At 40.9% G+C, this 15275-nt stretch overlaps 1 protein-coding gene across 1 annotated transcript; it reads left to right on the top strand.

The window, feature by feature from the left end:
- Positions 1–826: 826 nt before the first annotated feature.
- On the top strand, positions 827–1787 carry LOC123856483 (olfactory receptor 51V1-like). The gene is given in 2 exon segments (XM_045892674.2): positions 827–1614; positions 1616–1787. Coding segments are annotated over 2 exon segments (960 nt in total).
- Positions 1788–15275: the final 13488 nt, after the last annotated feature.

The following is a 15275-nucleotide window of genomic DNA, read 5'->3' as shown; positions in this document are numbered from 1 at the left end:
TTGCTCACTCCTTCAATACATGCATATTAAATGAATAGTGAGCTTACTGATTCAGTGAGTGAATAAGTGGGTGGAGAACACTGGGCTGATGTCAGAAGCTGAGAGTCTTCAACCCAAGTCTCCCTGTCACAAGGGCATAGGTAAGCTGAACATCTTGGCGTGAGAGTTCTCATGGGAGATCACTCATTAAAGGTCTCATGCATAAATATGTCTCTCTGCTTGTCACTGCAGAGAAAAAGTACTTGGCTGTGTCATCCAGAGTGGAACAATACAGCAATGTCTTAGCTAAGGACTGTTTGGAGGAAGAATTCACTTGGAGACAGCAGAAAATGGAAAATTATGGGTACACAGTGATTAGTTAAATAGATTTTGGATGCTTAAATGCTAAATCTTACTCTTCATTTTAAATCCTTAATGAATTGAAGGGGAGGAAACTAATAATTACTTTGAGAACCTCAGCTCTCAATTTTACAGCTACGTCCTTTGACCAGAATCCCTGAGAAAATATCCCAGGCAACATATCCTCTCTGGAAATTAGTTTCCTCCTCTAGTCTATTCATTTTCACTTGTGGCTTCTAAGGACACCTGTGCACCTGCCAGTAGATGAATAATGGCTCTGAAATTACATCAGGAGGACACTATTCTCTTCTAGGCAGCAAATAATACATCTTTAAAGATCAGAGTCGCTCGGCTAACATTTCCTACACTTAGTTAACTTTAAGCACAATTTTATTTACTTAGCAATTTCACCTAACTCATCTGAAATTGGAGCATTTCCTTTGAAAAACACTTTCTTGCTGCCTGGAAGAAGTATCCCAGTGCCAGAATGATTGCTTTGAGAAGCCCTAGCGTGAATTCTTCCTCCGTCATTCTCACTGCATTTTCTGGCCTGGAGCAGCAATATCCCTGGATCTCCATTCCTTTCTCCACCATCTATGCCATGGTCTTCCTGGGAAACTGCCTGGTGTTGCATGTGATCTGGACTGAGCCGAGCCTGCACCAGCCTATGTTCTACTTCCTGGGCATGCTGGCCCTCACTGACCTGTGCATGGGGCTGTCCACAGTGCACACGATGCTGGGCATCCTGTGGGGGTTCATTCGAGAAATCAGCCTGGATTCCTGCATCGCCCAGTCCTACTTCATCCATGGTCTGTCCTTCATGGAGTCCTCTGTCCTCCTTACTATGGCCTTTGATAGGTATATCACTATTTGCCATCCAGTGTGTTATTCCTCCATTCTGAATAATTCCAGGATTTTCAAAATTGGGCTCACCATAGTAGTTAGGAGTTTCTTCTTTATTACACCCCCCATCATCAATCTGAAATTTTTCCATTACTGCCATTCCCACATCCTCTCTCACTCATTCTGCCTGCACCAGGACCTTCTCTGCCTAGCTTGCTCAGACATCAGATTTAATAGCTACTATGTCCTGATGCTGGTCATTTTCATGCTGTTGTTGGATGCTGTTCTGATCCTTTACTCCTATGTCCTGATTCTTAGGGCAGTCCTGGCAATTGCCTCTCAGGAGGAGTGGCATAAGTCATTTCAGACCTGCATCTCCCACATTTGTGCTGTTCTGGTGTTCTACATCCCTATCATTAGCCTAACAATGGTGCTGTTTCGGCAAACGTCTCTCCCCTGTGATCCATGTACTTATGGGCAACATCCACATCCTTTTCCCACCTTTGATGAACCCCATCATGTACAGTGTCAAGACCCAGCAGATTCAGAGCAGAATGCTCAGACTCTTTTCTCTGAAAATATGTTGAGATGCTCAGGTCTTTTAAAGAACAAAACAGCAACAATAATTAACACGCAATATGTAATACCAAAACATGAATTTTATTAGGATTAGAGCTTTAGCCCAGAGTCTATGATTCTTGATTTTAAAAAATATATAAACATAAATCCAGAAAATCACCTACAAACAAGTTCCATTTTAACCTATGTTTTGCAAGTGAATCATTCTTAGGGGTGAAGGTGGGAGACTCCATCTGAAACATTTCATAAATTTTCTACCAACTGTGGATTTGTGTCAAATAGGACATACTATGTCCCTGCCATAAGTATATTCAAGAAAGGAAAAAACTAAGTAATGTGCCCAATATGGAAATCAAGCACTTTCTTTGCATTGAACCAAAGCTGGATTCAAATCCTAGGTTTCAGTTATAGAGGTGGATACCTTGGAGCTTTAATTTTGAGATTCAGTTAATTAATCTTCAAAATGGGGAAAGTGCCCACCTTACAGGCATGTTGTGATAACTGTATGGACCAGAATTGTCCAGTTGAATTTTTCTAAAATAATGGAGATATTCTCTAATATAGAATAATAAAGACCAACATATAAGAATAACTTTTATGGCTATTGAGCATTTGAAATGTAGATAGTGTACTGGGCAAGTGCATTTGCAATTCTTGTTAATTATAGTTAATTTATATTTAAATGTTAAAAGGACATTGTCTTGGACAATGCCATGGCTACTATATTGGACATTGCATGTTTAGAGTATAAAGAGGACATATAGGGGGCGGAGCAAGATGGCGGAGGAGTAGGAGACCTGGATTTCGTCTCCTCTCAGGAATTCATCTGGATAGGGATCAAACCATTCTGAACACCTACAAACTCAACAGGAGATCGAAGAAAAGAATAGCAACAACTCTCTCATCAGAAAAGCGACCACTTTCTGGAAGGTAGGACGTACAGAGAAGTGAATCCAAGGTGATATTCGGGAGGATAGACGGCAGGGGAGGGGCCTCCGTCAGCCGCTTCTGGCAAGTGATAGAACCACAGAGCACAAAATCGGAACTTTTAAAAGTCTGCTCCGCTGAGGGACGTCACTCTGGTGGCTAAGCGGGGGGTGGAACCCTCCGGGACAGTGTGGTCTCAGGACCCTCGGGGCCACAGAAAGACCGGGGGTGCCTGAGTGCGGCCGAGCTCCCAGGTAACGGAGCAGGGAAGCCGGCTGCAGAGGCGGAGCCCAGGCGCGGGCTCTCAGCTCGGGGTGGCCATAAACCGTGATCCGCGGCACAGTCGGGCCCCTGCTCCTCCAGCAGGGACCCAACAAGCGGCAGATCCGGGGAGACTCACCTTCCTCCCCCGGGAGGAGCCGCGCGGGAGTGCACGCAGGGATCTGCTGGGTTTGGAGACTCCACCCGGGGTCGGGTGCCAGAGATAGAAACGCTAAGTCACAGGCCGGGCGAGCACGGAGTGCAGCCAGAGACTGGGGAGACGGGAGTGACTGACGGCTTTTCTCTGGGGGCTCACTGAGAAGCAGGGCCCCGAGTTCTCGGCTCCTCCGGGGCAGAGATTGGGAGGCCGCCATTTTCACTCTCCGCCTCCAAAGCTGTACGGAAAGCTCGCAGGGAACAAAAGCCCCGGAGAGCAAACCCGAGCAGATTACTTAGCCGGGAGGGGGCAAGGGCGGGGCAATTCCGCCTCCGGCAGAGACATTTGGAAACCACGGCAACAGGCCCCTCCCCCAGAAGATCAGCGAGAACAGCCAGCCAAGACCAAGTTTACCGATCAATGAGAATGGCAGAACTCCAGTGCTAGGGGACTACTGCACATAGAATTCATGGCTTTTTTACCATGATTCTTTAGTCTTTCAAACTTAATTTTTTTTTAACTGTCTTTTTTTCTTTTTTTTTCTCTTTTTTTTTTTTGAATTTTTCTTTTTCCCTTTTGCAACCAACATCTTTTCAATCCCTTTTTAAAAAAAAAAAAAAAACATTTTTATTTTTCATTTTTAGAGTCATATTCAATCCCTTCATAGTAGTTACCTGTATTTTTGGCTTATATATATAAGTTGTTCTCTCTTTAAAATTTTGAGATAATTTCTTCTAAGAGATCAAAATATACCCTAAATCTCTAGTATATGGTTTTTTCTATTCCCCTGCCTGATCACATTCTCTCTCTTTTTTTTCTTTTTCTTTTTCTTTTTTTAAATCCTCTTCTTTCTTTTTTCACACAACTTCTTATCAATTCCTTTTATAAAATTTTTTATAATTTCCATCTTTACAGTCATATTCCATCCCTTCATCATATCAACCCTTATTTTTGTACATATATAAGTTTTTCTTTCTTTAAAATTTTGGGAGGCACTTTCTTCTAACAGACCAAAATACACCCCAAATCTAGTGTGTGGCACTGATCTATATACCAGCCTGATCATATTTGATCACATTCTGGGTTTTTGTTGTTGTTGTTGTTTTGTTTTGTTTGTTTTTATCTTGAAAAAAATATGGAAGTTATTAGAGAAACCCTTTCTGGAGAAGTAAAAGAACTAAAATCTAACCAAGTAGAAATCAAAAAGGCTATTAATGAGGTGCAATAAAAAATGGGGGCGCTAACTGCTAGGATAAATGAGGCAGAAGAGAGAATCAGTAATATAGAAGACCAAATGATGGAAAATAAAGAAGTTGAGAAAAAGAGAGATAACTACTGGATCATGAGGGCAGAATTCGAGAGATAAGCGATACCATAAGGCGAAACGACATTAGAATAATTGGGATCCCAGAAGAAGAAGAAAGAGAGAGAGGGGCAGAAGGTATAATGGAGCAAATTATACCAAAGAACTTCCCTAATTTGGGGAAGGAAACAGGCATCAAAATCCAGGAAGCACAGAGAACTCCTCTCAAAATCAATAAAAATAGGTCAACACCCCGACATCTAATAGTAAAACTTACGAGTCTCAGAGACAAAAAGAAAATCCTGAAAGCAGCTCGGGAGAAGAGATATGTAACCTACAATGGTAGAAACATTCGATTGGCAACAGACCTATCCACAGAGACCTGGCAGGCCAGACAGGACTGGCAGGATATCTTCAGAGCACTAAATGAGAAAAATATGCAGCCAAGAATATTATATCCAGCTAGGCTGTCATTGAAAATTGAAGGAGAGATAAAAAACTTCCAGGACAAACAAAAACTAAAGGAATTTGCAAACACGAAACCAGCCCTACAGGAAATCTTGAAAGGGGTTCTCTAAGCAAAGAGAGAGCCTAAAAGCAACATAGACCAGAAAGGAACAGAGACAATATACCGTAACAGTCACCTTACAGGCAATACAATGGCACTAAATTCCTATCTTTCAATAGTTACCCTGAATGTAAATGGGCTAAATGCCCCAATCAAAAGACACAGGCTATCAGACTGGATTAAAAAACAAGACCCATCGGGCGCCTGGGTGGCTCAGTTGGTTAAGCGACTGCTTTCAGCTCAGGTCATGATCCTGGAGTCCCTAGATCGAGTCCTGCATCAGGCTTCCTGCTCAGCAGGGAGTCTGCTTCTCCCTCTGACCCTCCCCCTTCTCATGTGCTCTCTCTCTCTCATTCTCTCTCTCTCAAATAAATAAATAAAATCTTAAAAAAAAAAAAAAAACAAGACCCATCGATATGCTGTCTGCAAGAGACTCATTTTAGAACCAAAGACACCCCCAGATTGAAAGTGAGGGGGTGGAAAACCATTTACCATGCTAATGGACACCAAAAGAAAGCTGGGGTGGCAATTCTTATATCAGACAAATTGATTTTATTTTATTTTTTATTTTTTTAAATTCTTCTCTAGTGCCCATGGAACATTCTCCAGAATAGATCACATCCTAGGTCATAAATCAGGTCTCAACTGGTACCAAAAGATTGGGATCATTCCCTGCCTATTTTCAGACCACAATGCTTTGAAACTAGAACTCAGTCACAAGAGGAAAGTCGGAAAGAACTCAAATACATGGAGGCTAAAGAGCATCCTACTGAAGAATGAATGGGTCAACCAGGAAATTAAAGAAGAATTAAAAAAATACATGGAAACCAATGAAAATGAAAACACAACTCTTCAAAATCTTTGGGATGCAGCAAAGGCAGTCCTAAGAGGAAAGTATATAGCAATACAAGCCTTTCTCAAGAAACAAGAAAGGTCTCAAGTACACAACCTAACCCTCCACCTAAAGGAGCTGGAGAAAGAACAGCAAATAAAGCCTAAACCCAGCAGGAGAAGAGAAATAATAAAAATCACAGCAGAAATCAATGAAATAGAAACTAAAAGAACAGTAGAACAGATCAACAAATATAGGAGCTGGTTCTTTGAAAGAATTAACAAGATTGATAAACCCCTGGCCAGACTTATCAAAAAGAAAAGAGAAATGACCCAAATCAACAAAATCATGAATGAAAGAGTAGAGATCACAACCAACACCAAAGAAATACAAACAATGATAAGAACATATTATGAGCAACTTTAAGCCAGCAAATTAGATAACCTGGAAGAAATGGATGCATTCCTAGAGATGTATCAACTACCAAAACTGAACCAGGATGAAATAGAAAACCTGAACAGACCTATAACCACTAAGGAAATTGAAGCAGTCATCAAAAATCTCCCGACAAACAAAAGCCCAGGGCCAGATGGCTTCCCAGGGGAATTCTACCAAACATTTCAAGAAGAATTAATACCTATTCTTCTGAAACTGTTCCAAAAAATAGAAACGGAAAGAAAACTTCCAAACTCATTTTATGAGGCCAGCATTACCTTGATCCCAAAACCAGACAAAGACCCCATCCAAAAGGAGAATTACAGACCAATATCCCTGATGAACATAGATGCAAAAATTCTCACCAAAATACTAGCCAATAGGATCCAACAGTACATTAAAAGGATTATTCACCATGACCAAGTGGGATTCAGTCCCTGGGCTGCAAGGTTGGTTCAACTTCTGCAAATCAATCAACATGATACAATACATTAACAAAAGAAAGAACAAGAATCATATGATCCTCTCAATAGATGCAGAAAAAGCTTTTGACAAAGTACAGCATCCTTCCTTGATCAAAACTCTTCAGAGTATAGGGATAGAGGGTACATACCTCAATATCATAAAAGCCATCTATGAAAAACCTACAGCGAATATCATTCGCAATGGGGAAAAGCTGAGAGCTTTCCCCTAAGGTCAGGAACGTGACAGGGATGTCCACTATCACCACTGCTTTTCAACATAGTATTAGAAGTCCTAGCCACAGCAATCAGACAACAAAAAGAAATCAAAGGCATCCAAATCGGCAAAGAAGAAGTCAAACTCTCACTCTTTGCAGATGATATGATACTTTATGTGGAAAACCCCAAAGACTCCACCCCAAAATTGCTAGAACTCATTCAGGAATTCAGTAAAGTGGCAGGATATAAAATCAATGCACAGAAGTCAGTGGCATTCCTATACACCAACAACAAGACAGAAGAAAGAGAAATGAAGGAGTCGATCCCATTTACAATTGCACCCCAAACCATAAGATACCTAGGCATAAATCTAACCAAAGAGGCAAAGGATCTGTACTCAGAAAACTATAAAATACTCATGAAAGAAATTGAGGAAGACACAAAGAAATGGAAAAACGTTCCATGCTCATGGATTGGAAGAACAATATTGTGAAGATGTCAATGCTACCTAGAGCAATCTACACATTCAATGCAATCCGCATCAAAATGCCATCCACTTTTTTCAAAGAAATGGAACAAATAATCCTAAAATTTGTATGAAACCAGAAAAGACCCTGCATAGCCAGAGGAATGTTGAAAAAGAAAAGCAAAGCCGGTGGCATCACAATTCCGGACTTCCAGCTCTATTACAAAGCTGTCATCATCAAGACAGCAAGGTACTGGCACAAAAACAGACACATAGATCAATGGAACAGAATAGAGAACCCAGAAATGAACCCTCAACTCTATGGTCAACTCATCTTTGACAAAGCAGGAAAGAATGTCCAATGGAACAAAGACAGTCTCTTCAACAAATGGTGTTGGGAAAATTGGATAGCCACATGCAGAAGAATGAAACTGGACCATTTCCTTACACCACACACAAAAATAGACTCCAAATGGTTGAAAGACCTCAATGTGAGACAGGAGTCCATCAAAATCCTAAAGGAGAACACAGGCAGCAACCTCTTCCACCTCAGCTGCAGCAACTTCTTCCTAGAAACATCGCCAAAGGCAAGGGAAGCAAGGGCAAAAATGAACTATTGGGACTTCATCAAGATAAAAAGCTTTTGCAAAGCAAAGGAAACAGTCAACAAAACCAAAAGACAACCGACAGAATGGGAGAAGATATTTGCAAATGACATATCAGATAAAGGGCTAGTATCCAAAATCTATAAAGAACTCATCAAACTCAACACCCAAAGAACAAAGAATCCAATCAAGAAATGGGCAGAAGACATGAACAGACATTTTTCCAAAGAAGACATCCAAATGGCCAACAGACACATGAAAAAGTGCTCAATATCGCTCGGCATCAGGGAAATCCAAGTCAAAACCTCAATGAGATACCACCTCACACCAGTCAGAATGGCTAAAATTAACAAGTCAGGAAACGACAGATGTTCGCGGGGATGCGGAAAAAGGGGAACCCTCCTACACTGTTGGTGGGAATGCAAGCTGGTGCAGCCACTCCGGAAAACAGTATGGAGGTTCCTCAAAAAGTTGAAAATAGAGCTACCATACGACCCAGCAATTGCACTGCTGGGTATTTACCCCAAAGATACAAAAGTAGGGATCCGAAAGGGCACATGCACCCCGATGTTTATAGCAGCAATGTCCACATTAGCCAAACTGTGGAAAGAGCCAAGATGCCCATCAACAGATGAATGGATAAAGAAGAGGTGGTATATATACAATGGAATATTATGCAGCCATCAAAAGGAATGAGATCTTGCCATTTGCAACGACGTGGATGGAACTGGAGGGTATTATGTTGACTGGAATAAGTCAAACAGAGAAAGACATGTATCATATGATCTCACTGATATGAGGAATTCTTAATTGCAGGAAACAAACTGAGGGTTGCTGGAGTGGGGAGTGGGGTGGGAGGGAGGGGGTGACTGGGTGATAGACACTGGGGAGGGTATGTGCTCTGGTAAGCACTGTGAACTGTGCAAGACTGTTGACTCTCAGATCTGTACCTCTGAAACAAATAATGCAATATATGTTAAGAAAAAAAAAAAAAGAAGAAGAAGAAGGTAGCAGGAGGGGAAGAATGAAGCGGGAGAAATCGGAGGGGTAGACGAACCATGAGAGACGATGGACTCTGAAAAACAAACTGAGGGTTCTAGAGGGGAGGGGAGTGGGAGGATGGGTTAGCCTGGTGGTGGGTATTGAGGAGGGCACATTCTGCATGGAGCACTGGGTGTTATGCACAAACAATGAATCATGGAACACTACATCTAAAACTAATGATGTAATGTATGGGGATTAACATAAGAATAAAATAAAATTACTATGGCAAAAAAAAAAAAGAGGACATATAATAGAATTTGACTTTGGATTCAATTTTCACCCTTTCTCCTTAAAATCAGAATCCTCCCTTGTTATATTTTATATGAAGACAACATTGACATTGGGCTGAAAGTAGATTTTGCTCTAAACACTTTGCTTCTAAATCAAAGAGTGGAATATTCTGAGTGATGAAACTTTATGCTTATGATTGATTCTGAGTTAAAAATATATAAACAGGTTCCTTCTCTAAGTAATTTAGAAACTTTAGTTCAAGTTTCAAAAGAAGGGAAGCAGGAAAGAAATCAGATGTCTGTGCAGAGATACAGGTGAAAAATTGATTTAATATTTCTATAATCTCTCAGATATTGAAGGAGGAAATGTTAAATACCATTCAACAAATGAATGCATTAGAGAAATTTTCCATCAGAGAAGCAAGTATTGCTTAATATTTTTTAGATACAAACCTCAACCTATGTATTTTAAATTTGCATTTAAAACCCTATGTTTCTATCTTTCCCTCCTTTTTAGTGCCCCACTCAATTAAGTCATCAGTGTAGAAAACAAAAGAATAGGTTTTAGTCTCCAATAGCTTAAAAGTGGGGAAATAGTTCCTGGACAGAACAAAGCATCTTGGAACATGCCAGTTTGACAAAACTCATATCGTCCAGTTATAGATGGAAAATAGCAGTTAGCTGCTGGAACTTTGGAGGTCATGTTGTGCCTCACAGACCATGTCTGGGCACATGTCCCTCAGTGGCTAGACAAGCTTCCCTTCAAGGCCTTGAACTGCATCATCACCTCTCCTCAGCACTGACTCAGTCTTGGGGAAGCAGGGGGGTCTTTGTGGCAGCGGGACATGTCCTGCCCTGGCCAGGCATGCTGGGAGTACTGACATGAACTTATGTTGAGTTAAGGGAATAGTGACATATGTAACACACCTGAACCATTGGCTGGAGAGTCATGTTTCCTTTGGTGAGTGGGAGGGTTCGCTTGAGGACTTGGTACTCATACAGATGCTCTGAGTATCTGTACCTCAGATTATGGCAATTTATAAAATATGGGCCAAAATAGTTGAAAAGAATGGCTGTGAACAGTGGACATGAAAATATCTGGTACACACTCAGAAATCACAGCTAGCTTTAGAAGTGTGTTTACACTATGATGATGAGACATGGGAAAAAGTTCAGAGTGTTTAAAATCCAAGACCTAGTGGAAGAGGGACAAAGGAAGGAAAATGAGTGAAGGAAGCTGAAGAAAATACATCTGCTGATTACTGGGTCTTACACAGAAAGGATCAGGTTAGGGACATTTGATTTACATAGGCCTCTATCTTAGAGCACTAACATAAAGTCAAGTAAAGCCTAGGAGGAAAGGCAATTTTAGAGTCATCAGCCCAGGTCCTGACATTGAGAATTGATAGACCTAACACAGGTGTTAAATTCACCATCTGCCACTTTGCAGCCTTTTTAGAAACAAAACAGAAGCTTCCAGAAAGCCAACCTGTAAGGAGTAAGAAACTTGTTATCCAAGAAGTAGATAGTCTCTGGGGGCATTGTTCAAGGTGGTGGCCTAAAGAGCCAGTGAGAAATATCAACCTGGTAGGAGTTGACCAGGCATCATGCTCAGCCTGCAAGGCTACCACTCAGCATGGATGGGAAACACTATTGAAACAGCTACCGTGAGTTTAGGGGGGCACATGTATTTTTCGTGTTGATTTTCTTACAAAAAGTCTGTCATGTCATGGTCCACTGCTCCCTTAACTAATGTCACAACTAATAAGGAGAGAGCTAAAGGATATTGGTCAGGTGAGGTGACCAAAGCAAGATGTGGGAAATCAGAAAGTCGAGGCTCTGTTGGTATTCATTTTGTTCTCACGTCAGGAAGCTAAGGTCCAGAATGGGAGAGATTAGTGATTCTTAGAAGTGAGGGAACATGTTTTTAGTGAAAATAATCCCCTGGTAATAAATCCACATGCTGATGTTCACTGTATACTATACATCCTAATTTTCTTAGGTCTCTCAGAACTTTACTGTTGAATAGACTTAGACGATTTTCTACCTGATGCTGTATCTCTGTTTCCTAGGATATTTGCGACCACTACTTCAAAAAGGGAGAATCTGCTCGAAGAATGAATAGAGACCTCCTGATGAGAGATGGAAATAGTCCCATGTTCTGAGAATACTCTCTTAGAATTTTAAAAATTATACCAACCCAGTTCAGAATCCCTTTGCAGTGGAAATTGATGTCCTAAAGCTTTTCTCCTAAAAGTGTGCTTTCTTGTCCCGCAGCCTCAGCACCACCTGGGAGCTTGTAGGAAATGCATAGTCCAGCTCTAGTCCAGCCGTATGGAACTGGAATTTCTATTGGCTTTGGGGAGGCTGGCAGTGTTCTCTTTACTGGTCAGAATGTTGGTTATAGGTTTTTGTCAAGTTTGTGGTAAGTAGACAAAATTTATCTACATATGTACCTTCCTGTGTTTCATTTACGAAGAAATCAAACTCTCTCTCTTTGCAGATGACATGATACTTTATGTGGCAAACCCAAAAGATTTCATCCCCAAATTACTAGAACTCATACAGCAACTCAGTGATGTGGAAGGATACAAAATCAATGCACAGAAATCAGTTGCTTTCTTATACACTAACAATGTAACTGTAGAAAGAGAATATAGAGAATCGATTCCACTTACAATACCACCAAAAACCATAAGATACCTTGGAATAAACCTAACCAAAGAGGTAAAGGACTTATACTCTAGGAACTACAGAATACTCATGCAAGAAATTTAAGAAGACACAAAAAGAGGGAAAAACATTTCATGCTCTTGGATTGGAGGAATAAACTTTGTTAAAATGTCTATGCTGCCCAAAGACATGAACAGACATTTTTCCAAAGAAGACATCCAAATGGCCAACAGACACATGAAAAAGTGCTCAATATCACTCGGCATCAGGGAAATCCAAATCAAAACCTCAGTGAGAGGGGCGCCTGAGTGGCTCAGTTGGTTAAGCGACTGCCTTCGGCTCAGGTCAGGATCCTGGAGTCCCGGGATCGAGTTCCGCATCGGGCTCCCTGCTCGACGGGGAGTCTGCTTCTCCCTCTGACCCTCCCCCCTCTCATGTGCTCTCTCTCATTCTCTCTCTCTCTCTCAAATAAATAAATAAATACAATCTTTAAAAAAAAAAAACCTCAATGAGATACCACCTCACACCAGTCAGAATGGCTAAAATTAACAAGTCAGGAAACGACAGATGTTGGCGGGGATGCGGAGAAAGGGGAACCCTCCTACACTGTTGGTGGGAATGCAAGCTGGTGCAGCCACGCTGGAAAAGAGTATGGAGGTTCCTCAAAAAGTTGAAAATAGAGATACCATATGATCCAGCAATTGCAGTACTTGGTATTTACCCCAAAGATACAAAAGTAGGGATCCGAAGGGTTACGTGCACCCCGATGTTTATAGCAGCAATGTCCACATTAGCCAAACTGTGGAAAGAGCCAAGATGTCCATCGACAGATGAATGGATAAAGAAGATGTGGTATATATACAATGGAATATTATGCAGCCATCAAAAGGAATGAGATCTTGCCATTTGCAACGACGTGGATGGAACTGGAGGGTATTATGTTGACTGGAATAAGTCAAACAGAGAAAGACATGTATCATATGATCTCACTGATATGAGGAATTCTTAATTGCAGGAAACAAACTGAGGGTTGCTGGAGTGGGGAGTGGGGTGGGAGGGATGGGGTGACTGGGTGATAGACACTGAGGAGGGTATGTGCTCTGGTAAGCGCTGTGAATTGTGCAAGACTGTTGAATCTCAGATCTGTACCTCTGAAACAAATAATGCAATATATGTTAAGAAAAAAAAAAGAAGAAGAAGAAGGTATTGGGAGGGGAAAAATGAAGCGGGGGAAATCTGAGGGGTAGAGGAACCATGAGAGACGATGGACTCTGAAAAACAAACAGGATTCTAGAGGGGAAGGGGGTGGGAGGATGGGTTAGCCTGGTGGTGGATATTGAGGAGGGCACATTCTGCATGGAGCACTGGGTGTTATGCACAAACAATGAATCATGGAACACTTCATCTAAAACTAATGATGTAATGTATGGGCATTAACATAAGAATAAAAAAACAAAACAAAACAAAACAAAACAAAAAAAACCCCACTAAAAATATAAGGGAATACGCATTGTTTCCCCATAAAAAAAAAAAAAATGTCTATACCACCCAGAGCAATCTACACCTTCAACGCCATCCCGATAAAAATACCAATAATATTTTTCAAAATACTGGAACAAATAATCCTAAAATTTGTATGGAATCAGAAAAGACCCCAATTTGCCAAGGAAATGTTGAAAAAGAAAAACAAAGCTGGGAGCATTATATTGCCTGATTTCAAGCTATATTACAAAGCTGTGATCACCAAGAGAGCATGGTACTGGCACAAAAACAGACACATAGACCAATGGAACAAAAGAGAGAGCCCAAATATGGACCTTCAACTCTATGGTCAAATAATCTTCGACAAAGCAGGAAAAAATATGCAATGGAAAAAATACAGTCTCTTCAATAAATGATGCTGAGAAAATTGGACAGCTTTATACAGAAGAATGAAACTCGACATTCTTTTACACCATACACAAAGATAAGCTCAAAATGGATGAAAGACCTCAATGTGAGACAGGAATCCATCAAAATCCTAGAGAAGAACAGAGGCAGTAACCTCTTCAACATCGGCCACAGCAACTTATGTAAGGCATGACTCCAAAGGCAAGGGAAACAAAAGCAAAAACAAACTTTTGGGACTTCATCAAGATAAAAAGCTTCTGCACAGCAAAGGAAACAGTCAACAAAACAAGGAGGCAACCCACAGAATGGGAGAAGATATTTGCAAATGACACTACAGATAAAGGGATGGTATCCAAGTTCTATAAAGAACTTCTCAAACTCAACACCCAAAAAACAAATAAGTCAAAAAGTGGGCAGAAGACATGAACAGACACTTCTCCAAAGAAGACATACAAATGGCTAACAGACACATGAAAAAATGTTCATCATCATTAGCCATCAGGGAAATTCAAATCAAAACCACATTGAGATACCACCTTACTCTAGTTAGAATGGCAAAAATTGACAGGGCAAGAAACAACAAATGTTGGAGAGGTTGTGGAGAATGAGGAACCCTCTTACACTGTTGGTGGGAATGCAATTTGGTACAGCCACTTTGGAAAACAGTGTGGAGGTTCCTCAAAAAATTAAAAATAGAGCTACCCTATGACCCAGTAATTGCACTCCTGGGTATTTACCCCAAAGACACAGATGTAGTGAAAAGAAGGGCCATATGCACCCCAATGTTCATAGCAGCAATGCCCGCAATAGCCAAACTGTGGAAAGAGCCTAGATGCCCTTCAATGGATGAATGGATAAAGAAGACGTGGTCCATATATACAATGGAATATTACTCAGCCATCAGAAAGGATGAATACCCAACTCTCACATCAACATGGATGGGACTGGAGGAGATTATGCTAAGTGAAATAAGTCAAGCAGAGAAAGTCAATTATCATATGGTTTCACTTATTTGTGGAACATAAGGAATAGCATGGAGGATATTAGGAGAAGGAAGGGAAGAATGAAGGGGGACATCAGAAGGGGAGATGAACCGTGAGAGACTATGGACTCTGAGAAACAAACTGAGGGTTCTAGAGGGGAGGGGGTGGGGGATGGGTTAGCTTGGTGATGGGTATTAAAGAGGGCACGTGTTGAATGGAGCACTGGGTGTTATATGCAAACAATGAATCATGGAACACTACATCAAAAACTAATGATGTGATGTATGGTGATTAACATAACATAATAATAATAAAAAAAATAATGATGTATGGTGATTAACATAACATAATAAAATTTAAAAAATAACAACCAAAAAAAGAAAGTATTGATTTTGTCACAGGACAAACGATGACAGAAATTGGTGTTGGGGCGCCTGGGTGGCATGGTCTGTTAAGCATC

This window comes from Mirounga angustirostris, unplaced genomic scaffold (assembly GCF_029215605.1).
Source record: "Mirounga angustirostris isolate CCGP_5_RB_7025 unplaced genomic scaffold, mMirAng1.0.hap1 SCAF_13, whole genome shotgun sequence".
In the NCBI taxonomy this organism is placed as follows: domain Eukaryota; kingdom Metazoa; phylum Chordata; class Mammalia; order Carnivora; family Phocidae; genus Mirounga; species Mirounga angustirostris.
Note: the sequence above shows the minus strand (reverse complement) of the source record. Positions and strands in the feature narration are given on the sequence as shown.